Here is a 25,546-nt window from a genome sequence, read left to right on the forward strand (position 1 = left end):
GGTTAATAGCAAATCCACCTTAAATGCTAGAAGCCCTAAATTTTCAGGATATGTTAAGGAGATCATTAGGAAGGGGAGGAAAAAACAATTTTTCAAAAAGACCTTATAGTTTTTGAGAAAATCGATTTTAAAGTTTGAAAGGAAAAAAGTATACTTTTAAATGTGGTAAATGTCACTTTTAGTAGCAAACCTAACGGTAGTGTAATTTTACATGTATCAAACGAAAGAGCAATAAATTTCCTGACGGGGTTTCCAGGGGGTCTATACGCAGCCGCAGCGCTTTGGCCAGGGATCGCTATACAGCCGCAATATGGCTGTATGAAGATCCCTGGCATTTTTTCCTATTTTCCCAATTTTTTTTTTTATGTTTAGAGTGTGGGAATTTTTTTATTTTTAAATTATGTGGGGTCCCCCCTCCTGAAACTTTTTAACCCATTGTCCCCCATGCAGGCTGGGATAGCCAGAATGTGGAGCTCCGACCGATTGGGACTTCACACCCTGACTATACCAGCTGCAAAAAAGGTCCCCTAATGCCGATTTTTGTTCCGGGGTATATGTTGGGGGGGGGGGGGGCCATGTTTATGTTGCCCTGGGGCCCCATTGTTGCTTAAACCAGCCCTGCTTCATAGGGTAGTTCATGAAGCTTGGCCAAGGGTGCATGCCTATCAGATGCTTCTATGCAGAGTGTTGCCCTAAATGATGACGAGTGATTGTTGTGGGTGTCACAGACTAATTCATGTACTCCCATTTTTGTTAATATGTTAAAATTGCTCCTTCCAGAAATTCCATTCTTTACATGTAGCATGCTGCACCAATACCCCAAAAGGCCACATTGTTCCATACAGTTACAGAGTATCCAGACAGCTCATGGTGACACAGAACCACTAGGAACGTAAGGTGCAAAGAGACTGAAAAGTCATCCTATTAAAAAGCAACACAGTATCATTTAGAAGGTGTTTGCAATAATTCAGCTTTAAAGGGGAACTGAAGAGAGAGGTATATGGAGGCTGTCATGTTTATTTCCTTTTAAGTAATACCAGTTGCCTGTCAGCCCTGCTGATCCTCTGCCTCTAATACTATTAGCCATAGCCCCTGAACAAGCATTCAGCAGATCAGGTGTTTCAGTGGCTCAGACTTTAAAGTCAGATCTGACAAGACTAGCTGCATGCTTGTTGCTGGTTTTATTCAAATACTACTGCAGAGAAATAGACCAGCAGGGCTGCCAGGCAACTGGTATTGCTTAAAAGGAAATAAACATGACAGCCTCCATAAACCTCTCTCTTCAGTTCCCCTTTAAGTGAGCAACTGTGGTTTACCATGATGCATCACTCCTGAGTATGCAAATCATCACTTTGTGCCCCTGAAGCCAGGCTTACATGAAACTCAACATGTAATACAGCCTGTTTCAGACATTTTGGTCCTCATCGGTGCATAGCATGGATTGATTTGGCTCTATGGGATGGGACTTGGTCCATTACTACAAAATAACCATATATCTGATGGTGACCCACTATTAGGGTATATGGGGCTAAAAGAGACAGAATAGCCCTCCTATTAAAAAGCATTGCATAGTGTTATTTCCAGACTCCACAAAATCTGCATTGCAGTTACATTTTAACGTAGGGAGCAGAAGCACAGTGCTGCCTGAAGACCACATATTGTACCATGCTGGAGCTCATCAGTGTACGATGCAGGGTCTCTAGTTCATGTTGTGGTCAGTGGCAGTGCGACATGAGTCCTTTTTGTCTTTACAATGCTAAAATGTTTATTAAAACAGAAGGTATTTGCAATGACTGTATTCAGATTGGAGTGAGCATACAATGTCTCCCATGATGCTTCACTGCTGAATATGCAAATCATCCTTTGTCCCTGCAAAGTAAACACCTCCAGAACCGCTGGAATGCAGTGAAGTGTCAGCTTGTTAATTGTACAGAGCCAATCTAATCCAACATGCATACAGACTGTTTCAGACTTGTTGACCTTCATCAATGCATGGCATGGATTAATATGGCTCTGTCGGGTAGTACTTGAAACACCCAGAGGTACAGAGTACCCAGCAGTAAAGAACAAAAACTCCACGTCTTGGGAAAAAACAGCACTGAACCAGCCAGCCGGTGCCCAGTGTCCTGCAGACACACCACTTCTGCACGTACAGGACCAAAATAGTAAAGAAGGACACGGCATTCAGAAGCTGTGCAGCAACAAGCTGAATTGGAGTCACAAGATACACAACATGTTTCGGGCGGAGCCCTTCCTCAGGTGTGAGGTAGGGCTCCCTGAGGAAGGGCTCCACCTGAAACATGTTGTATATCTTGTGACTCCAATACAGTTTGTTGCTGCACAGCTTCTGAGTGCCGTGTCCTTCTTTAATATTTTGGTTCAGACTATCCAGCAAGCACATGGTGAACCAGAATTCCTTGGCGTGTGTAAGGTGCCACAAAGGAACAAAAAGCCCTCTTACTAAAATGCTATGGAAAACAAAAGTTTGCCTTCTTAAAACAGAAGATGTTTGTCTTTCCAGGAAGAGAACAATCTGTCCTGTCTGACGGATGGCTTACATGACACGTACTGGGAGAGTGACGGCTCTCACGGACAGCACTGGATCCAGCTGCACATGAAAGAAGGCACCATTGTCAAGTAAGTGTATCTCTAGACCAGAGCCGGGACAAGGTCCTCCAGCACCCAAGGCTGAGACGCCAAAGTGCGCCCCTCCATCCCTCCCACCTCAGCTGTCACACACTGATTGCTATTAGACTAAGAGGCCCCTCCCCATCCCTCCCACCCCAGCCGTCACACACTGATTGCTCTTAGACTAAGAGGCGCCCCAGGGCCCCCAACACCTTAATCTATAGTTATCTGGTTTGTAGTCACTTCCATGTATCTCCTTTTCTTATTTCTCTCTACTTCAAACACAATTAGGAATGACAGCTGAGTGAGTTGTGCGCCCCCTCCTACACTGCGCCCTGAGGCTGGAGCCTCTCCAGCCTATGCCTCGGACCGGCCCTGCTCTAGACATCTGAGTCTATAAGGCCTGTTTATACAGAGTGGTGATCTTTTCTTTCATCACTAGTAGAATCTTGTTCACAGCAGTTTTCTAATAGAACAGGTATTTTTCATTGGTAAATACGGCTGAAAAAAAATGATGTATGGGCAAGCCAACCAAGAGACAGATCTCTCTCTGATCGCATCTGATCGGAGAGAGATCTGTTGGGCGCCATCAGAGCCATGACAAGGTCCTCCAGCACCCAAGACTGAGACACCAAAGTGCGCCCCTCCATCCCTCCTACTCTGGGCATCAGACACTGATTGATACTATGATAAAAAATATATCAGCGCAACCATATACAATACATCAGATATATATCACTTGAAAAGCTGCTAAAGTCCAACACTTCAGTATAGCGTCCTTGGACTGATTGATATTAGACTAAGAGGCGCCCCAGGGCCCCAAACACCTTAATCTCTAGTTATCTGGCTTGCAGTCACTGCCATGTATCCCCTTTTCTTATTTCTCTCTGCTTCACACTCAATAGGGGAATGATAGCTGAGTGAGTTGTGCGCCCCCTCCTACACTGCGCCCTGAGGCTGGAGCCTCTCTCGCCTCTGCCTTGGCCCAGCCCTGGGCGCCATAAACTGCAGGCCAATTCCCGATTAATTTCAGCATTAATTCTTTCAGGAACCAGTCTAGTCATGTCCCCTCGCTCCCCCCAGTGACCCCCCCCCTTGTGTAAAATGTGCCCTGTGTGTGCATACTTTACCTGTCAGTGTCTGCCACTGTCTCCGTCCTCTTCCTCACATACACGTGCCCTACGTGGTTGCCGGCGTATATGTCGGCGTGATGTCTCACATGCGCCCACTTGCAATATGTCGGCAACTACAAGGGGCTTGTGTATGTAAGGAAGTGGATGAGGATAGCATTGGGCACCGACAGGCAAAGTATTCATGCACAGGACACCGGGGTGGGGGCACATTTTACACTGGGGGGACAGTTCTGGGAGTTACATTGCGCTTGTCGCGCATCACAATATTGCACACTGTTACCGCCCCACAGCCAACCGAGCATGTCGGCCCAACATCTTGCAGCATGTCCGATCGATACATGCGACCAGTTTCGGCCTGCAATTGGTCACATCGTCGATCGGGCATACTCTTGACAGCACTGATTTTCTGCAGTGTGTCTACTTCATGCTTTAATGGAAGCAGACATATTGTTAACATCCTGTGCTTTCGATTGAGCTTATCTGCCCTGGCAGTCATGTGACACGGGAGAGATCAAATTACAACTTGTGATTAGACACAAACGAGGGGTAATTAGACAGGCTAACTCTCTAAATACATACAGGGCGCATTTCTCTATGTTTTCCTTCTGTCCTGTGCAAGAGTCCAGGTTCACTTTAACTGATCTAATCTGCTGGTTATCTATAATGCAATGAATTGCATCGAATCGAATTTCGATTGATTTGCAGCACAGACCGGATGGTAAATTTCAATTGCTTGGATGCGATGGGGGAGAGGCGGTATATCCACAGGCCATAGCGTCTGTGGTTCATGTCATGTGTCCTTTAGTGTTGCAGTGTCAAGCAGGTTGCTTTCATGTTTGGCAGATCAATGTGCGGCCAATAAAAAGTTATAATGTGGAAGAGTTTGTTGTCATATACAGTAGATGCTGAATGACTGATTAACCACTTGAGGACCTAGGGCTTTCTACCCCTTAAAGGGAACCTAAACTGAGAAGGATGTGGATTTTTCCTATTAAAATAATACCAGTTGCCTGACTCTCCTGCTGATCCTGTGTCTCCAATACTTTTAGCCACAGCCCCTGAACAAGCATGAAGATCAGGTGCTCTGACTGAAGTCAGACTGGATTAGCTGCATGCTTGTTTCAGGGTGTGAGATCCAGATACTACTGCAGCAAATTGATCAGCAGGACTGCCAAGCAACTGGTATTGTTTAATAGGAAACATCCATATCCCTCTCAGTTTAGGTTCCCTTTAAGGACCGGCCACTTTTTTTCCCATTCAGACCACTGCAGTTTTCACGGTTTATTGCTCGCTCATACAACCTACCACCTAAATGAATTTTGGCTCCTTTTCTTGTCACTAATAAAGCTTTCTTTTGGTGCTATTTGATTGCTCCTGCGATTTTTACTTTTTATTATATTCATCAAAAAAGACATGAATTTTGGCAAAAAAATGATTTTTTTAACTTTCTGTGCTGACATTTTTCAAATAAAGTAAAATTTCTGTATACATGCAGCGCGAAAAATGTGGACAAACAGGTTTTGGATTAAAAAAAACCCATTCAGTGTATATTTATTGGTTTGGGTAAAAGTTATAGCATTTACAAACTATGGTGCAAAAAGTGAATTTTCCCATTTTCAAGCATCTATGACTTTTCTGACCCCCTGTCATGTTTCATGAGGGGCTAGAATTCCAGGATAGTATAAATACCCCCCAAATGACCCCATTTTGGAAAGAAGACATCCCAAAGTATTCACTGAGAGGCATAGTGTGTTCATAGAAGATATTATTTTTTGTCACAAGTAAGCGGAAAATGACACTTTGTGACAAAAAAAAAAGTTTCCATTTCTTCTAACTTGCGACAAAAAAAAATGAAATCTGCCACGGACTCACCATGCCCCTCTCTGAATACCTTGAAGTGTCTTCTTTTCAAAATGGGGCCATTTGTGGGTTGTGTTTACTGTCCTCGCATTTTGGGGGGTGCTATTTTGTAAGCACCCATGTAAAGCCTAAAGGTGCTCATTGGACTTTGGGCCCCTTAGCGCAGTTAGGCTGCAAAAAAGTGCCACACATGTGGTATTGCCGTACTCAGGAGAAGTAGTATAATGTGTTTTGGGGTGTATTTTTACACATACCCATGCTGGGTGGGAGAAATATCTCTGTAAATGACAATTTTTTAATTTTTTTTACACACAATTGTCATTTACAGAGATCTTTCTCCCACTCAGCATGGGTATGTGTAAAAATACACCCCAAAACACATTATACTACTTCTCCTGAGTACGGCGATACCACATGTGTGGCACTTTTTTGCACCCTAACTGCGCTAAGGGGCCCAAAGTCCAATGAGTACCTTTAGGATTTCACAGGTCATTTTGAGAAATTTCGTTTCAAGACTACTCCTCACGGTTTAGGGCCCCTAAAATGCCAGGACAGTATAGGAACCCCACAAATGACCCCATTTTAGAAAGAAGACACCCCAAGGTATTCCGTTAGTAGTACGGTGAGTTCATAGAAGATTTTATTTTTTGTCACAAGTTAGCGGAAAATGACACTTTGTGAAAAAAACCAATAAAAATCAATTTCCGCTAACTTGTGACAAAAAATAAAATCTTCTATGAACTCACCGTACTACTAACAGAATACCTTGGGGTGTCTTCTTTCTAAAATGGGGTCATTTGTGGGGTTCCTATACTGTCCTGGCATTTTAGGGGCCCTAAACCGTGAGGAGTAGTCTTGAAACAAAATTTCTCAAAATGACCTGTGAAATCCTAAAGGTACTCATTGGACTTTGGGCCCCTTAGCGCAGTTAGGGTGCAAAAAAGTGCCACACATGTGGTATCGCCGTACTCGGGAGAAGTAGTACAATGTGTTTTGGGGTGTATTTTTACACATACCCATGCTGGGTGGGAGAAATAACTCTGTAAATGGACAATTGTGTGTAAAAAAAAATCAAAAGATTGTCATTTACAGAGGTATTTCTCCCACCCAGCATGGGTATGTGTAAAAATACACCCCAAAACACATTATACTACTTCTCCCGAGTACGGCGATACCACATGATTGGCACTTTTTTGCAGCCTAACTGCGCTAAGGGGCCCAAAGTCCAATGAGTACCTTTAGGATTTCACAGGTCATTTTTGTTTCAAGACTACTCCTCACGGTTTAGGGCCCCTAAAATGCCAGGGCAGTATAGGAACCCCACTAATGACCCCATTTTAGAAAGAAGACACCCCAAGGTATTCCGTTAGGAGTATGGTGAGTTCATAGAAGTTTTTATTTTTTTGTCACAAGTTAGCGGAAATTGATTTTAATTGTTTTTTTTTACAAAGTGTCATTTTCCGCTAACTTGTGACAAAAAATAAAATCTTCTATGAACTCACCATACTCCTAACGGAATACGTTTGGGTGTCTTCTTTCTAGAATGGGGTCATTTGTGGGGTTCCTATACTGCCCCGGCATTTTAGGGGCACTAAACCGTGAGGAGTAGTCTTGAAACAAAAATGACCTGTGAAATCCTAAAGGTACTCATTGGACTTTGGGCCCCTTAGCGCAGTTAGGCTGCAAAAAAGTGCCAATCATGTGGTATCGCCGTACTCGGGAGATGTAGTATAATGTGTTTTGGGGTGTATTATTACACATACCCATGCTGGGTGGGAGAAATACCTCTGTAAATGACAATTGTTTGATTTTTTTTACACACAATTGTCCATTTACAGAGAGATTTCTCCCACCCAGCATGGGTATGTGTAAAAATACACCCTAAAACACATTATACTACTTCTCCTGAGTACGGCGATACCACATGTGTGACACTTTTTTGCAGCCTAGGTGCGCTAAGGGGCCCAACGTCCTAATCACAGGTCATTTTGAGGCATTTGTTTTCTAGACTACTCCTCACGGTTTAGGGCCCCTAAAATGCCAGGGCAGTATAGGAACCCCACAAGTGACCCCATTTTAGAAAGAAGACACCCCAAGGTATTCCGTTAGGTGTATGGCGAGTTCATAGAAGATTTTATTTTTTGTCACAAGTTAGTGAAAAATGACACTTTGTGAAAAAAAAAAAAAAAATCAATTTCCGCTAACTTTTGACAAAAAATAAAATCTTCTATGAACTCGTCATACACCTAACAGAATACATTGGGGTGACTTTTTTTCTAAAATGGGGTCAGTTTCTGGGGTTCCTATACCGCCCTGGCATTTTACGGGCCCAAAACCGTGAGTAGTCTGGAAACCAAATGTCTCAAAATGACTGTTCAGGGGTATAAGCATCTGCAAATTTTGATGACAGGTGGTCTATGAGGGGGCGAATTTTGTGGAACCGGTCATATGCAGGGTGGCCTTTTAGATGACAGGTTGTATTGGGCCTGATCTGATGGATAGGAGTGCTAGGGGGGTGACAGGAGGTGATTGATGGGTGTCTCAGGGGGTGGTTAGAGGGGAAAATAGATGCAATCAATGCACTGGGGAGGTGATCGGAAGGGGGTCTGAGGGGGATCTGAGGGTTTGGCCGAGTGATCAGGAGCCCACACGGGGCAAATTAGGGCCTGATCTGATGGGTAGGTGTGCTAGGGGGTGACAGGAGGTGATTGATGGGTGTCTCAAGGTGTGATTAGAGGGGGGAATAGATACAAGCAATGCACTGGCGAGGTGATCAGGGCTGGGGCCTGAGGGCATTCTGAGGGTGTGGGCGGGTGATTGAGTGCCCTAGGGGCAGATAGGGGTCTAATCTGATAGGTAGCAGTGGCAGGGGGTGATTGATGGGTAATTAGTGGGTGTTTAGGGTAGAGAACAGATATAAACACTGCCCTTGGGAGGTGATCTGATGTCGGATCTGCGGGCGAACTATTGGTGTGGGTGGGTGATCAGATTGCCCGCAAGGGGCAGGTTAGGGGCTGATTGATGAGTGGCAGTGACAGGGGGTGATTGATGGGTGGCAGTGCCAGGGGGTGATTGATGGGTGGCAGTGACAGGGGGTGATTGATGGGTGATTGACAGGTGATCAGTGGGTTATTACAGGGAAGAACAGATGTAACTAATGCACTGGCGAATTAATAAGGGGGGGTCTGAGGGCAATCTGAGCGTGTAGGCGGGTGATTGGGTGCCCGCAAGGGGCAGATTAGGGTCTGATCTGATGGGTAACAGTGACAGGTGGTGATAGGGGGTGATTGATGGGTAATTAGTGGGTAATTAGTGGGTGTTTAGAGGAGACAATAGATGTAAACACTGCGCTTGGGTGGTGATCTGATGTCGGATCTGCGGGCGATCTATTGGTGTGGGTGGGTGATCAGATTGCCCGCAAGGGGCAGGTTAGGGGCTGATTGATGGGTGGCAGTGACAGGGGGTGATTGATGGGTGACAGTGACAGGAGGTGATTGATGGGTGATTGACAGGTGATCAGTGGGTTATTACAGGGAAGGACAGATGTAAATAATGCCCTGGCGAATTGATAAGGGGGGGGGGGGGGGGTCTGAGGGCAATCTGAGCGTGTAGGCGGGTGATTGGGTGGCCCGCAAGGGGCAGATTAGGGTCTGATCTGATGGGTAACAGTGACAGGTGGTGATAGGGGGTGATTGATGGGTAATTAGTGGGTGTTTAGAGGAGAGAATAGATGTAAACACTGCGTTTGGGTGGTGATCTGATGTCGGATCTGCGGGCGATCTATTGGTGTGGGTGGGTGATCAGATTGCCCGAGAGGGGCAGGTTAGGGGCTCATTGATGGGTGGCAGTGATTGATGGGTGATTGACAGGTGATTGACAGGTGATCAGGGGGGATAGATGCATACAGTACACAGGGGGGTGGGGTCTGGGGGGGGGGGGGGTCTGGGGAGAATCTGAGGGGTGGGGGGGTGATCAGGAGGGGGCAGTGGGCAGGGGGGGAGATACAAAAAAATAGCGTTGACAGATAGTGACAGGGAGTGATTGATGGGTGATTAGGGGGGTGATTGGGTGCAAACAGGGGTCTGGGGGGTGGGCAGGGGGGGGTCTGAGGGGTGCTGTGGGCGATCTGGGGCAGGGGGGGGAGAAATCAGTGTGCTTGGGTGCAGACTAGGGTGGCTGCAGCCTGCCCTGGTGATCCCTCGGACACTGGGACCACCAGGGCAGGAGGCAGCCTGTATAATACACTTTGTAAACATTACAAAGTGTATTATACACTTTGTATGCGGCGATCGCGGGGTTAACATCCCGCCGGCGCTTCCGTATAGCCGGCGGGATGTTGCGGCGGGCGAGCGGTGACAGGCGCCGGCGGAGGATCGCGTCACGGATGATGCGATCGCTCCGCCCATGCCCTTACAAGGACCGCCGCCTCTGTGGGTGAGCCGGTCCTTAAGGGCTCCACTTCCCGGCCGCCCCTGTGCGTTAGGCGGTTGGGAAGTGGTTAAAGGAAGAAAGAGGGTTATAGCAATGGGGTTGTAGTTGCAAACCTGCACATTTGGAGCTCATATCAGAAACAATTTATTTCCTATTTCCGCGCTATAGTAAGTCCTGTGTCTTCATCCTGTGTCCACAGCAAGCTGCTACTGACCGTCGACTCTACAGATGAGAACTACATGCCTAAACGGGTGATGGTGTTTGGAGGCGAACGAGACTCTCTGAAGAAACTGAATGATGTCACCATAGAGGAGTGAGTATGGCGTTTTTCCTTAAAGAACAACAGAGGTGACGTGACATGATGAGATAGACATGTGTATGCAGGGCTGTGGAGTCGGAGTCGTGGAGTCGGAGTCGTGGAGTCGGGCAATTTTGGGTGCCTGGAGTCGGAGTCGGGAAAAAATTCTCCGACTCCGACTTCTAATGAATTTGTAACTGTAATTAAAATAGAAAATATGATAAAATGTTCTATTTCTCAGATAATAGTTATTAAAAATAATGTATATATACAGTAATAGCTGTGCTTAGTCCACAAAAATGAAATAAACCAATCAAAATTAGTTACTTGTGCTGCTTCAATAAAGCTGTCCCCGTATTTTTAAGGTCAGATATACATATCTGATTGTGACTGTATATATGATGTGTACACAGGAATCTCTTATATATACGAAATAACATCTATGCTGTAAGAATAAAGCCTGATGTGTAGCTGTGTCACTAATAGAGATGGTCAATGAGATGGAAATAATTCTGCATTGATGCAGATTTATGCAAATGTATGCACTCCCTTTGCTGATAAAATGAAATAATTTGATATGTTGTTAAAATTTGGTTGAATGACTGCAAATTAAAGGGTACCTGAGACGGATGAAAAGTAAAGTTTTATACATACCTGGGGCTTCCTCCAGCCCCCTTCAGGCTAATCAGTCCCTCGCTGTCCTCCACCACCCGGATCTTCTGCTATGAGTCTTGGTAATTCAGCCAGTCAGCGCTGTCCGGCCGCATGCCGCTCCCACAGCCAGGAACATTCTGCACCTGCGCAATAGTGCTGCACAGGTGTAGTATGCTCCTGGCGGTGGAGTGTGTACATGCGCACTGCGCCCGACTGGCTCAAGTACCTGGACTCATAGCAGAAGATCCAGGTGGTGGAGGAGGACAACGAGGGACGGATTATCCTGAAGGCGGCTGGAGGAAGCCCCAGGTATGTATAAAACTTTAATTTCATCAGTCTCAGGTTTACTTTGTTACACAGTAGTACTATACTTTACATATGCACTCCCCACAGAGCTGCAGGGAATCCACTAAGAATGCTGTGCACATTGAACACAGAGGTGTTGTCTGTTTACAATCTCCTCATTCCCCTGCAGAGTACCTGCACATCACTCTTACATGTTCCCACACTTACATTGCCTAGGGCCTGATAGATGTTCTTTGTTCCGGTTTGTACCTTTTACAAGTACTCTTACCAAAGACTAGTTTTAGTCTAAAGGGAATAAATATAGTAGTCTACATATCCTTCTCACTTCAGTTGTCTTGTAAAATTCCTAAGCGTTGGCAGTTAAGAGACGAATTTCACGTTACATACTTTTAATCAACAAAATTGTAATATGCAAATTAGAGGAGTCGGAGTCGGAGGAATCCTAAACTGAGGAGTCGGAGTCGGTGGATTTTTGGACCGACTCCACAGCCCTGTATGTATGTACAGAACCAAGCACACAAATAACTAGGCTGTGTTCCTTTTTTTCTTTCTCTGCCTGAAAGAGTTAAACATCAGGTATGCAAGTGACAGTTTCTGTTCAGGTCAGACTATAGCGTAACCCTCACTGATAAGTAATTACAGCCGTTAAACACTTTCCTGCCAGTAGATGGCTTCTGAGAACAGGAAAGAGATAAAAAGGTTCAATAATTCATAGATTTGAGCCCTGGCATACTTCAATGAATGTGTCAGTGAACAGAGACAATAAAACAGTAAAAAAAAGTAGATTTAAATCCTATACAATAAAACCCCTATGTCCCTGCGGACACCTGTCTCTGTGTAGCGTTGTCTGTGCTTTTTGCTATTGCGCATGTGCACAGCACGAACCCAGCCTCACAGAGACAGGAGGACGGGGAGCCGAGCGGGCGTGTGTGCGCGTGCGGTGGTCGCGCGCTTGGGTGGGTGGCGGGCGCGTGCGTTGGCGGGCGCGCACGTCCAGAAACAAAGACCTAGAGCTCGTTTTTAATCGGGCTTAGGTCTACTAGTATAAAATAAAACAGTGGGATATCTTTAAAAAAGTCATTTTTAGGAGTTGGAGGACAGATGCAATTGTTTTTCTCATTAGTTTATTTTCACCTCGGATGTCCTTTAAAGTTGTCTTTAAAGTTGTACAGTGTTAGGGCAGGTACCTTAAAGTGTACCTGAGATAATTAAAACAGAAGGATTTATACTTTCATGAGGCTTCCTCCTAAACAAGACACAAAACATTTATATTGTGCTTTAATCCTAGCAGACTCAAAGTGTTTACAGCCCCCTGTAGTCTGTGGCCTCTCTTGGTGTGTGTCTAGTCCATGACTGACCTCCTTTGTTGGCTGGGAGCCTTCTGTGCCTGTGCAGTTACAAGCCATAACTGACTGTGCAGGTGCAGAATGCTCCTGGACATAGTATCGCGACCAAGGAGGCGCGCAGCCAGGGCCATGCATGAGCAGTGATTCCCGACTACCGTGGCTGAGTACAGTAAAACGGACGAGAGCGAACACACACGAAGGGAGGCCATGGGCTACAGGGGTCTTGTGGCAGCACTAGGTAAGTATAAAATCTTGAGCTTGTTTTGTCTCAAGTTTACTTTAAAGCACACCTGAACTGGTCAGCAAAATACATTTCTGAAGTGTGCATGCCCAGAGCACAGCTGTTGTACACAGCCGGTCAGGAGTGCAAAGTTGAGCATGTGCCACTTCTTTGGCGCCCGTTCAACTGCTTTGAACGAGGGACAGAGCAATGGAGGGGACCTGTTTAAGTATCAGGACCCCATGATACACACATTCTCATGTTTAGTTTGTTTTTTTTAAGTCAGTTCAAGGGTCGTTTCAGTTAAACCTTCCCCAAATAAGTATATGTAATAATAAATATCTCCAGCCTGGTATTTCAGAGACATTTCTTGCGTGTTTGAGATGATAGTGTACCCGTTTCAGCTGCACTGTAACAGCATGGATTGTATCCAGTAAATTCAAAAAATTCACTCCATCTGTAAGGAGTATGGAAATGCTGGCCAGAAGTGATGTCCCCGTGTGTATGAGAATTCATAGAGTTGCAGGTGATAGTTTCATAAGGCTCTGATTTGCTGGACATAATTATGTGATCACATGCTTTTATATGAGTACTCACCCATTCAAGCATCAGCAGTGTTCACCACACACTCCTGTATATACAATGAATGGCAGTGATGTGTAGCTGTCATGTGCAATGAGCATCTAATCTCCTTTGGATTTTAGTGATTTTTCTACAGTAAAAAAATAGAAAATCCTTCTTAGCATTTCCCATTCTAACTGTGGCTATTTTGAAGCCAATCCTGATTTAATTTCCTCCCTTACTCTCCTCTGCCTGATTTGCCCACCCTTCACTATAGAAAGTCCATTGTTTCAGCATGAGAAATTTTGGCCAATCAGAGAGGAACAGAGGTGTGGGAGGGGAAAATAGGAGGGAAAGAGGTTTCAGCCAATCAGGCTGCATTAGTTAAGTCAGAGGGGAAGCAGAGAAGCAAAAAAGGACAACCCAGCATGCCCTGCAACTTCCTTTTTGTGTACCAAATTTTGTGTGTACCAAATAAAGAGTTCGGTAAACTGGGGAATGATCATTTATCAACAAGAAAAGTAATAGTGATTTTGACTTTTGGATTGCCTGGTTAGCATCCTTATGACTTGTTTACCAGATAAAAATAAGGAATTGATTTTTGATTTTATGCCCGACTGTTACACTTTAAGGTGGCCACACACTGGTTGATTTTTTTTTTTTACTTCGATCGATTGATTGATTCATTCGATAAATGAATCGATTGGATCAAGAATCAAGTGGTCATTTTGATGTTGAATCGATTCTTATATTCGATCAAATGCTTAAAATGAATCGATTGAGTATATTGGGTTATTTCAATCAATGGAACAAGAATCGAGAGCTTTTCATTATGCATTTGATCAACCTTTACATGACCTGATTCATCAGGGTGCTCATTTTAGAAAAAAGGAGATAGCCTCTGATCGATTCAAGGTGGCAAAAGGGAACACAAATCAACCCTAGTGTATGGGCAAAAAATCGATTCATGTTCGATTGATTCATTTATTTTGAATCGATTTTAAGAATCAGTAGGTCAATCGATTTTCCTATAATCGACCGGTGTATGGCTAGCATAACAGTACTTTTCTTTTTTTTACTGCATTTTTAAATTCTTTGTGTTCTCAAGCCACCATTTCTTTTAATTCAAACAGTTTTATGACTGTATCAACCTGCCCATTGACTCATCAATTTTTCCATCTGATTTAATTTTGCTGGAAGTCTGTTGCTCCAACATGGCTGATCCATCAACTTTCCTGCATTTCAATCTAATGAAAGTTGATTAGACATGTTGGAAAATCCCTAGCTGAACTGGCGTGGGAAGAGACGGGGGACATCGCCAGTTGCGTACCATGGCACTGCATAGATAGTACAGCACTAGTGGTAAGAACAATTTTCAACGGATTTCCACTGGAATCAGAATGAGATAGAGTGAGCAGTGCGGTATAGAGTCTGTTCTTCTCCAAACGTCTCTGGCCCTCCCTATTTGGCTGTACAAGGCTTGGTCAGTGGGGTTTCTTTTAAGCTGGAGCAGAATATAAAATGGATAGGAGTGTCCTTTGCTTTTAAAGGGAACCTTAAAAGATACCCGAAGTGACATGATGAGATAGACATGTGTATTTACAGTGCCATGCACACAAATAACTATGCTGTGTTCCTTTTTTTCTTTCTCTGCCTGAAAGAGTTAAATATCAGGTATGTAAGTGGTTGATTCAGTCCTGACTTAGACAGGAAGTGACTACAGTGTGACTCTCACTCCTTTAAGTGACTTTTGACATGATGAAACAGCCGTGTATATGTTACGGCCAGAACCCGTAGTGTGGCCACTTCGGGTTCTGGCCGGCCAATGTGCGAAGTGGCCGCAGCGCAGCGGCCAATGTTAGAAATGTTATGTTTATGCCGTCTTGCTGCGGCCAAATTGATAACAACCTTGCTTAATTTAATTCAATATAGCCGGCGGCAATGTAATAGATGAAGCCGCCGGCTTTCGCACTGCCTCTCTCCTCCCCCCCGCCTCTCTCCTCTCCCCGCCTCCCATACAATAAAAAGTAGCAGCCGGCGGGGACACGCAGCCGGAGAGTCGTTCGTCGCGGCAGGGGCAGCAGAGCGGGGAGGCTGCAGACATTGCTTCTGCCAGCACCCGCTCTTCAGGAACGGCAGGATTCCCCTGTCGCGACGAACGACTCTCGGGGACACGCGTGTCCCCGCCGGCTGCTACTTTTTATTGTATGGGAGGCGGGGAGAGGAGAGAGGCGGGGGAGGAGGAGAGAGGCAGTGCGAAAGCCGGCGGCTTCATCTATTACATTGCCGCCGGCTATATTTCATTAAATTAAGCAAGGTTGTCATCAATTTGGCCGCAGCGAGACGGCATAAACATAACATTTCTAACATTGGCCGCTGCGCTGCGGCCACTTCGCACATTGGCCGGCCAGAACCCGAAGTGGCCACACTTCGGGTTCTGGCCGTAACATATATACAGTGCAGAGCACACCAATAAATATGCTGTGATGCTTTTCTTCTTTCTCTGCCCAAAAGAGATAATATTCTACTATGCAATTGACAGTTTTTTTTCCCACTCAAAGCACAGTTCTCTGCCTGGAGAGGATTGATAAAAAAAGGTCAATAGTTCATATATTTGAGTACTCAGAGACACAGACTGTTACATTCAGCTGAGACAAAACAAAAAATCATCTTTTTTAAGTTTTTAAACATAACATAAATTTGTGGGATGTCGAAAAGTAATTTTTAGGAGTAGGAGGATAGATATAATTGTTTATCTCTTCAATTTATTTTCACTTAACCATTTATGGACAAGCATACGTATTAAAACGTCATGCTTTAGCCTATTAACGGCAACGTTGCGCGATCCCGCCGCTGCTCCGCACGTGTGCGCGCTGCCCCGCACGTGTGCGCGCCACCCCGCACGTGTGCGCGCTGCCCCGCACGTGTGCGCGCCACCCCGCACAAGGCGGTGATTTATCACTCTGCTCGGTAGTGTCATTTTTCCATGCGGAAAGAGGCTTTATGAATGCTGACTTTGCCGAGTGGTCGGTAAAGTCAGCTGTTTTAAGCATTTCCGCATGCGGAAATGCTTTATGAATGATAGCCATTGTGGGAAATAACAGCTGTTTACAGCTGTTTCCAACTGCCGAAAAAGCTAGCAGCATCTCCTTCCACTGACATCACCTGCCAGCAGTAAAAATGTCACCATGTGATAAATGTCAGAATGTAAATCGGGGAGAGGAAAGATTTTACAATGAGCCAACACTGACTAAATCATTTATACATAATTATTGTAAAAATGAAGCATTTTTTTAACATTCATTTTACTGGAGTAGCACTTTAAAAGCTGAAGTTACTTTGCAGGAGTGATTCCATTATCTTGTTAAGGGCTCTGCCTCTGACACAGGAGGCCAAGGTTTGAATCTACCTATTAAATAAGCCAGCACCTATTTAGTAAGGAGTCCTTGGGCAAGACTTCATAACACTGCTACTGCCTACTGAGCGTGCATTTAGTGGCTGCAGCTCTCAAGCACTGAGTCCGGCAGGAGAAAAGCGCTATACAGATATTGGAATTATTGTTATTATTTGGAGAGGTGAGCGCCTTGATCATTGTTATAAATTCTGACATTAAAAGTATAGTTTATTAGGGCCCATTCACACTTGCTGATCGCAAAACGCTAGCGATTTTGCTAGCATTTTGCTCTGGCATTTTTTGTCGATTAACGGCAAAAAATCACCATTCACATCTGGCGATTTTTTTTTTTTTTCATCACGTGATCACGTTTTGCGCTTCTATAGCACTAAAACGCGATCGCTGGGAAATTGCCTGAAAATGGTGCAGGCTACACGTTGCATTTTTGGGCGATTTGCGGCGATTAGCGCGAATCGCCCAAATGAGAACGGGCCCATAGACTTTTATTACCCTAGCGCTTTGAAAAGCGCTAGCGTTTGAGCGTTTTGACGAAATTGCCGGCAAAACGCTCAAGTGGGAATGGGCCCTTGCTGAGAAACAGAAATGATTTGTAAAGCTTAACTAACTTCATGTTACTGGTTTGTTACTTGTATAGCAGTTTCCCATATACCTCTTCATGTTTTCACACTGCAATACACAATAGACCCCTCTGGCTACAATATTGTCTTTCTCTTGCTTGTTCTGTAAGCTCCGCCTAACTAGTTAATTTGCATACCCATGATGCACTTGCTTTTAAACTGAAACAAGGATACTTTTGTTTAGTCTCATACATTTTTTCTTCTTATTTTTGACTAATTTAAAGAATGTAGATTATTTTATAGAATATATTGTAGAACAGTTTTTTTGATGTGTATACTGTTTGTATAGTATTGTTTTTAATGTGTGGTCTCCCTCAGCAGAGCAATGTATGTCTACTGGCTGAGTCCAAACTCTATATAGATGCCTTATACTCTGGTTTCTCTTCAGATCGTATAAATCTTTCGCCTTTTACTAAAGATTTCCGTGGAGAGGAACAACCATGAGTTTCTAATAATTTTTTGAGGCTCAGCTGATGCTGGGCTTTATGGCTGGTTAAAAGATAGATAATCATATACAGGGTGATCAAGGTTGTCTGATTATTTGGAATATATGTGTGGAAATTGTGATGTATGACTGTGTCACTGATATAAATGTAATAAGTCTATAGTATTTAGACAATTGTTCAAATAATAATTTTTAGTTACAGTCTGAGCCCACTGCTGCGTTTACAAAAATACATGCATTTTTCAAGTGTTTTTGAAATGCGTTTTAATAAAACGCGTTAAACTTGTTTCAAAACCGCTTGAACAACTCATACGTTTTTATAAACTCAGAAGTGGGCTCAGGTCCTGAGGCAGGGGACATACTTGACTGTTTTCGTGTTCATTGTCTCCACAAAAAACTGAGATGAGAACTTGTGTTGAGCAATTGACTAGTCTTGCGTTAAGCAATGGACTAGACTAGGAAGTCTTGCCAAAGCACTCCTTACTAAATAGGTACTGGCTTATTGAATAGGAAGAGCCGAGATTCAAACCCTGGTCTCCTGTGTCAGAGGCAAGAGCCCTTAAAGGGATTCTGTAGGGGCCTCCTGTGGATAAAAACCGCCACTTACCTGGGGCTTCTATCAGCCCCCTGTAGCTGTTATGTCCCACGCCGTCCTCCTTCGATCCACCGTTCCCCGCTGCCGGCCCCGCCAATTATTCGTCTGTCATAGCCAAATAATGTGCCCTGCCGTTTGCGTCATCTGAAGCTTACTGTGCAGGCACAGTACGAAGGTCTCTTGTACTGCGCCTGCGCAATATGCTTCTGATGACGCGGGCAGGAGTGAGCAGGCCGCACAGCCGCAGTTGGATGGTGTGCCACGCTAGACCAGGGCCGGCGGCGGGGAATGGCGGATCGGAGGAGGACGGCATGGGACATTTCTGCTATAGGGGGCTGATAGAAGCCCCAGGTAAGTGGCGGTTTTTATCCACTGGAAGCCCCTACAGAATCCCTTTAAGGGCTCTTGCCTCTGACACAGGAGACCAGGGTTTGAATATCGGCTCTTCCTATTCAATAAGCCAGTACCTATTTAGTAAGGAGTGCTTGGACAAGACTTCCTAACACTGCCACTGCCTACTGAGCGTGCCCTTAGTGGCTGCAGCTCTCAAGCACTGAGTCTGACAGGAGGAAAGCCCTATACAAATTTGGGAATTATTATTATTATTATTATTTTTTAGAGAAGTGACCACCTTGATCATCCAATCCAATCTGTGGCTGGATGGTGTAATGGTAAGGGCTCTGCCTCTGACACAGGAGACCAGGGTTCGAATCTCGGCTCTGCCTGTTCAGTAAGCCAGCACCTATTCAGTAGGAAACCTTTGGCAAGTCTCCCACTGCTACTGCCCATAGAGCACATCCTAGTGGCTGCAATTCTGCTACTGCCTATAGAGCGCGCCCTAGTGGCTGCAGCTCTGGTGCTTTGAGTCCGCCAGGAGAAAAGCGCAATATAAATGTTATTTGTCTTGTATTGATCATTGTTATAAATTCTGATATTGAAAGTATTATTAAGCATTATTGAGCACCTAAACAGAAATGATTTTTAGAGCTTAAATTTCTTCTTTTTAGTGTTTTGTTACTGTTTAGCAGCTTCCCACATCCCTCTTCATGTTTTCACACTGTAACACAAGAGACACCTCTGGCTTTTGTCTTCTTTTTCCTTGTTCTGAAAGCTCCGCCTAACACTCTAGTTAATTTGCATACCCATGATGCACTTGCTTTTAAAACTGAACCATGGATACTTTTGTTTAGTCTCTTATACAGTTTTTCTTCTTATTTCTGACTATTTTAAAGAATGTAAACTATTTCATAGAATGTATTCTAGTACAGTTTTTTTGATGTGTAGACTTTTTGTATAATATAGTTTTTAATGTGGAGTCTCCCTCAGCAGAACACAGTATTTCTGCTGGCTGAGTCCAAACTCTACATAGGTGCTGTTGACTCTGGTTTCTCTTCAGATCGTATAAATCTTTCGCCTTTTACTAAAGATTTCCGTGGAGAGGAACAACCATGAGTTTCATAGAATTTTTTGAGGCTCAGCTGATGCTGAGCTTACTACTGGTTAAAAGATAGTTTATCATATACTGTATGAAGGTTGTTGGATTAATTAGAATATAATATATGTGTGGAAATAGAGCATGTGTCACTGTCTGATATAAATGTAATTAGTCTATAGTATTTAGACAATTGTTGAAATAATAATCTTTAGTTACAGTCTGAACCCACTGCTGCGTTTACAAAAATACATGCATCTTTCAAGTGTTTTTGAAATGCGTTTTAATAAAACACATTAAACTTTTTTCAAAACCTCTTGAACAACGTATACGTTTTTATAAACTCAGCAGTTCAGTGAAAAGTTTGTCTGATTAGATAGAAAAAAAATTTGTGCAAATTGCGATGCATGTGTGACCGATATAAATTCAAGTTTATTTACACAATTGTTGAAATAATAATCTTTAGTTAGGGCCGGAGCCCACTGCTGCGTTTATAAAAAAAATATGCATTTTTCAAGTGTTTTCAAAAGGTGTTTTAACGCGTTAAAATGCATTAAACTTGTCTCAAAACTGCTTGAAAAAACGCATATTTTTATAAACTCAGCAGTGGGCTCAGCGGGCCGATAACATCCACCTCAGCCGATAGTTCGGCGTGTGTGCAGCAGCCCCAACCACCAGGCGGATCAACTTGGCCAAGCGACTGATGATTATTTTGTGCCGCAGCTCCCCCGCCCACCACGTTACGCTCCATTGGCCCTTCTGAAGTTACTTTGCGGGAGTGATTCTATGACCAGGTTAAGGGCTCTGCCTCTGACACAGGAGATCAGGGTTTGAATCTTGGCTCTTCCTGTTCAATAAGCCAGCTCCTATTTAGTAAGGAGTCCTTGGGCAAGACACCCTAACACTGCTACTGCCTACTGAGCATGCCCTAGTTGCTGCAGCTCTCAAGCACTAACAGTTCTCAGCTCTCAAGTCCGACAGGAGAAAAGCCCTATACAAATATTGGAATTGTTAATATTATTTGGAGAAGTGAGCACCCACAGAAATGATTTGTTGCTTAAATGTCTTCTTTTTTTGTGTTACTGTTTTGTAATTTTTGTTTAGGAGCTTCCCACATCCCTCTTCATGTTTTCACAGTGTTATACACAATAGACACCTGGCTTCTTTTTCTTGTTCTGAAAGCTCTGCCTAAGGGTCCTTTTACACTTAATCAGTTGCTCTCAGTTAAAACTGAAAGAAAACGGTTTTTCAAAGTAAGTCCCATGTTTTCCTATGGCACCTTTCACACTTAACGCGTTTTAAAGGGAAGGTTTAGGGAGGGTGGGTAAAAAATCAAAATCAATTTCCACTTACCTGGGGCTTCCTCCAGCCCGTGGCAGGCAGGAGGTGCCCTCGCCGCCGCTCCGCAGGCTCCCGGTGGTCTCCGGTGGCGCGCCCGACCTGGCCAGGCCGGCTGCCAGGTCGGGCTCTTCTGCACTCCAAGTCCTGGTACTTCTGCGTCCCACGCCGGCGCTCTGACGTCATCGGACGTCCTCCGGGCTCTACTGCGCATGCGCAGTAGTTCTGCGCATGCGCAATAGAGCCCGGAGGACGTCCGATGACGTCAGAGCGCCGGCGTGGGACGCAGAAGTACCAGGACTTGGAGCGCAGAAGAGCCCGACCTGGCAGCCGGCCTGGCCAGGTTGGGCGCGCCACCGGAGACCACCGGGAGCCTGCGGAGCGGCGGCGAGGGCACCTCCTGCCTGCCATGGGCTGGAGGAAGCCCCAGGTAAGTGGAAATTGATTTTGATTTTTTACCCACCCTCCCTGAACCTTCCCTTTAACTGAAATCTTCTTCCCAATGCACTGCTATGGAAAGAACGCGTACCAACGCGCACCAACGCGCACTAACACATACCAACTGATTGTAAAAGGGGCCTAACACGCTAGTTAATTTGCATACCCATGATGCACTTGCTTTTAAACTGAACCATGGATACTTTTTGTTTAGCCTCATACATTTTTTCTTCATATTTCTGACTATTTCAAAGAATGTAAACTATTTTATTGAATATATTGCAATACAGTTTTTTTGCTGTGTATACTGTTTGTATAGTATAGTTTTTAATGTGGAGTCTCCCTCAGCAGAGCAAAGTGGCTGGCTGAGTCAAAACTAAAACCTATGACTGTATACTCTGGTTTTTCTTCAGATCGTATAAATGTTTCGCCTTTTACTAAAGATTTCTGTGGAGAGGAACAACCATGAGTTTCATAGAATTTTTTTTGAGGCTCAGCTGATGCTGGGCTTACTAGAGATGCGAAGTTCGGATCTTTTCAATGATCCGGATGATTCAAATCGGAACATTGAAAAGATCCGGATCTTTGATCCGAATCTCGGATCATTTTACTAGGGAAGCATTCGGGGGTGAAATCACTAGCAGGAGAAGGGGAGGGGGGTGGACACACAGAGAAGGGGAGAAGATGGACAGAGGGCAGGGAGTGGACAGAGAAGGGAGGAGGAACCAGCAGAGAGCAGAAATGTTTGTTTGCACACAATACCCACATGCTGCAATCATATGCTTTACATATACTTCACCTATATGTTCATCTGTATACTCCCAACTCCCATTCCCCAAAGCATTCCCAGAAGTAAAGTGCAGCTGTTAAGAGCAGTGCAGGAGGATCATATTGCACAGCAATCACAGTGCCCCTGTCCTAGCCCAGCATGCTGCCTGTAACGTTACTGAGCTCTGCCAAAAGTTTTCAATGTGTTCACTATGCACAACTGGAACAGACAGCCTGTAATGAGCAGCACATTTCAGCCAGTATGTGTGCTCTACACATATCTGGCAGTGGCACCGATGTCCCCTCTCTCTCATCTACCTGTGGCTGTGCAAGGCTGCCTCCCCTTCAACAGAGCGATTCATCTCTGCTCTGCTTCCAGGACCCCGCTGCCTGCTGAGAGGGGGCGTGTCGCTCCTGGTCCCACCCCCTTTGCGATCCGAATCACTTATTTTGATTATTCGGATGATTCGACTCACAAAGTAGATTCGGATCAAAGATCCGAATCGTTCATGATCCGGACAACACTAGGGCTTACTTGCTGGTTAAAAGAAAGATTTAATATACACTATATAAGATATCTGAATAGGCACAAGAATATGAGTGGAATATTGTGATGCATGCATGACTGATATAAAGAGGAACTCCAGTGAAAATAATGTAATAAAAATGTGCTTCATTTTTACAATAATTATGTATACGTGATTTAGGCTGTGTTTGCCCATTGTAAAATCTTTCCTCTCCCTGATTTACATTCTACACTCTGTAGTCAGGAGGAGCTCCACACCAAAATGAAGATGAGTGTGCCTCGCCCTTCACCTCTGCGTCCACCGAGGTGCTCAAAGCATTCAAGTAGTAAAGAGGTCGGCACCACTCCAAGCATCAAGAAAAGCTCTTTTATTGCATCACCATTGTGGCTTACCATTGTGATTTACATTCTGACATTTATGACATGGTGGTATTTTTACTGCTGGCAGGTTATGTCAGTGGAAGGAGACGCTGCTTGCTTTTTTGGCAGTTGGAAACAGCTATTTCCCACAATGCAATGAGGTTCACAAACAGAAAACCCACTGTAGGAGGAGTTTCATAACAATATTAGCCATACAGACCTCCCTGATGATCGGTTTGAGAAAAGGAAAAGATTTCTCATGGGAAAGGGGGTATCAGCTACTTATTGGGATGAAGTTCAATTCTTGGTTACGGTCTCTCTTTAGGTTTGTAGTATCTAGAAAATAGTAGAAATAATAATATTTAGTTAGTTTGTGTTAAGCCCCGTACACAGGCTTGATGAAAGTCAGCTGAGGTGGCCGATAACAACTGCCTCAGCTGATAATCTGGCGTGTGTACAGCAGCCCCTCAAACAGTCAAATCAACTTGTCCAATCGACGGATGATTCTTTTGGCCTGCCGCTCCCCCGTCCACCACATTGCGCTACGTTGGCCCTCCAGGACCCCCCTCCCCATAGCAGCAGAACGCATGGTCATATACAGCTGACTTCATGCCTGTACAATGCTGGCCCTGTGATGTCACCCGGGGGATTGAGTACAGACCCTCGACGGGCGACATCAGTCACAGGTGTGTATGCACATTTATATATTAATAATCTTTAGTTGTGTGATATTCTGAGCTATGTTTGAGCAATGGAGAAAGTTGCAAAACCGGTTTGGAAGTGTTTTTCTCCTCAGAATACTTAACTGACCTTTTGAATAGAAGTCTTTGTTTGCTTTAGCATTGGTTATTTACATCTTTACCCTGCATGCCGCTGGCAATTGTTATTCAATGAATGTAATTACCATCTGGTTGTGTGTAGTTCATGATATATTAGATTACATATGTAACATACATAAACATCCGTTTCAGCATTCTAAGCTTACACATTCTCTCTGTCTCTCTCATAAAGTAAAGGGGGCATACACTCATAAATTGCTGCCAGATGTGGAAAAACAATTGACCCATTTTTTTGTTTTAAATCTGATCAGAGAGGGATCAATTCTGTGAGAGAAATGTCAATTTTCATATATAAAATCAAGATCATTGAGCGGTTTCCAAATTAAAAGCAAACCATTTATTTTGCACATATGTGGCAATATTATTAGACCAAAGGCAGTTTATAGAATAATATCTGACGAGCTGTCAGTGGAACCTTTAATTTATACCAAATAAAAAGTGGGCAGTAACATGACATCATGCTTGTTTAAGGTAGCCATACATCAGGCGATGATGGGAAGATTCGGCCAAGAGACAAAGTTCTCTCTTAATCGAATCTGTTAAGAGAGAGATCTGTCAGATGCCCATACACCACAGGCTAATTCCCACTCAATTACATACGGAAATCGATCCGGAATCGGCCTTGTGATGCAGCATCCGTCCGCCTCATTGCCCTAACGCTTTCGCCCTAATGTTAAGTGTCCTCTCTGTGCCCCGTGCATGTTATATATTACCTGTCCGCTACCTCCGCTTGTGCCACGTGGTTGCCTAGTAACATGGCTGCCTGTATGACGTCGAACTTGCTGAAACCCTCTCTCTCCTAGGTTGTCTGTACCATTGTATTTTGGTGATTTTGATCATGTTTGAATAAATATATATTGGCATTTTTTATTGGATGTGCCCAGCTGTTTGTAAGGATTCCTCCTGTGGCGTGTTCTGTCCATTGCGGTGGAGCTGCAAATGGACAGTTCTGGCTTGTCAGCCTGCATTGGGTTGTGCATTCATAATGAATCACATTGTCATTTGCAATTGCTCTGCAGTTCTGGGCAGCTCAGGATGCTGTCATCATTCCACCAATGGCTTACTACAGCTGAGCTGCAGCCAGATAGCCCTGCAAGCATGTTGTTGCATAGTACTGCATGCATTTGTTATGATAGTCTTTCAGTTACAAATGGTAATCAAGCCAGCTCAGGATTGAATGATTACCATTCAGCTGTGTGGAGATTTGCATGCTTGCATCCATTGGCTGATGGCAGCATAAAAGTCTGCCTCCCCTTTTAGCCCTCACCCATCATAGCGTTCAGCTCTCTGAGTTGTCGTTGGGTCTATGCTGTGAAAGTTGTTATTGTAAATGTAT

At 44.4% G+C, this 25,546-nt stretch overlaps 1 protein-coding gene and 3 non-coding genes across 4 annotated transcripts in view; all 4 read left to right on the forward strand.

The window, feature by feature from the left end:
• Positions 1 to 25,546, forward strand: part of HECTD3 (HECT domain E3 ubiquitin protein ligase 3) — a 149,472-nt gene that overhangs the window by 11,250 nt on the left and 112,676 nt on the right. The window contains exons 6-7 of the mRNA XM_068239515.1: positions 2,522 to 2,637; positions 10,252 to 10,365. Of these exons, the coding sequence (XP_068095616.1) occupies positions 2,522 to 2,637; positions 10,252 to 10,365 (230 nt within the window). The remainder of the gene's footprint in view (positions 1 to 2,521; positions 2,638 to 10,251; positions 10,366 to 25,546) is intronic.
• On the forward strand, positions 17,838 to 17,952 carry LOC137523238 (U5 spliceosomal RNA). The gene has a single exon (XR_011022580.1). It is a non-coding gene; the product is annotated as a U5 spliceosomal RNA (small nuclear RNA).
• On the forward strand, positions 19,886 to 20,000 carry LOC137523246 (U5 spliceosomal RNA). Its single transcript, XR_011022588.1, has one exon. It is a non-coding gene; the product is annotated as a U5 spliceosomal RNA (small nuclear RNA).
• On the forward strand, positions 22,111 to 22,227 carry LOC137523148 (U5 spliceosomal RNA). Its single transcript, XR_011022511.1, has one exon. It is a non-coding gene; the product is annotated as a U5 spliceosomal RNA (small nuclear RNA).

This window comes from Hyperolius riggenbachi, chromosome 6 (genome assembly GCF_040937935.1).
Source record: "Hyperolius riggenbachi isolate aHypRig1 chromosome 6, aHypRig1.pri, whole genome shotgun sequence".
NCBI lineage: Eukaryota > Metazoa > Chordata > Amphibia > Anura > Hyperoliidae > Hyperolius > Hyperolius riggenbachi.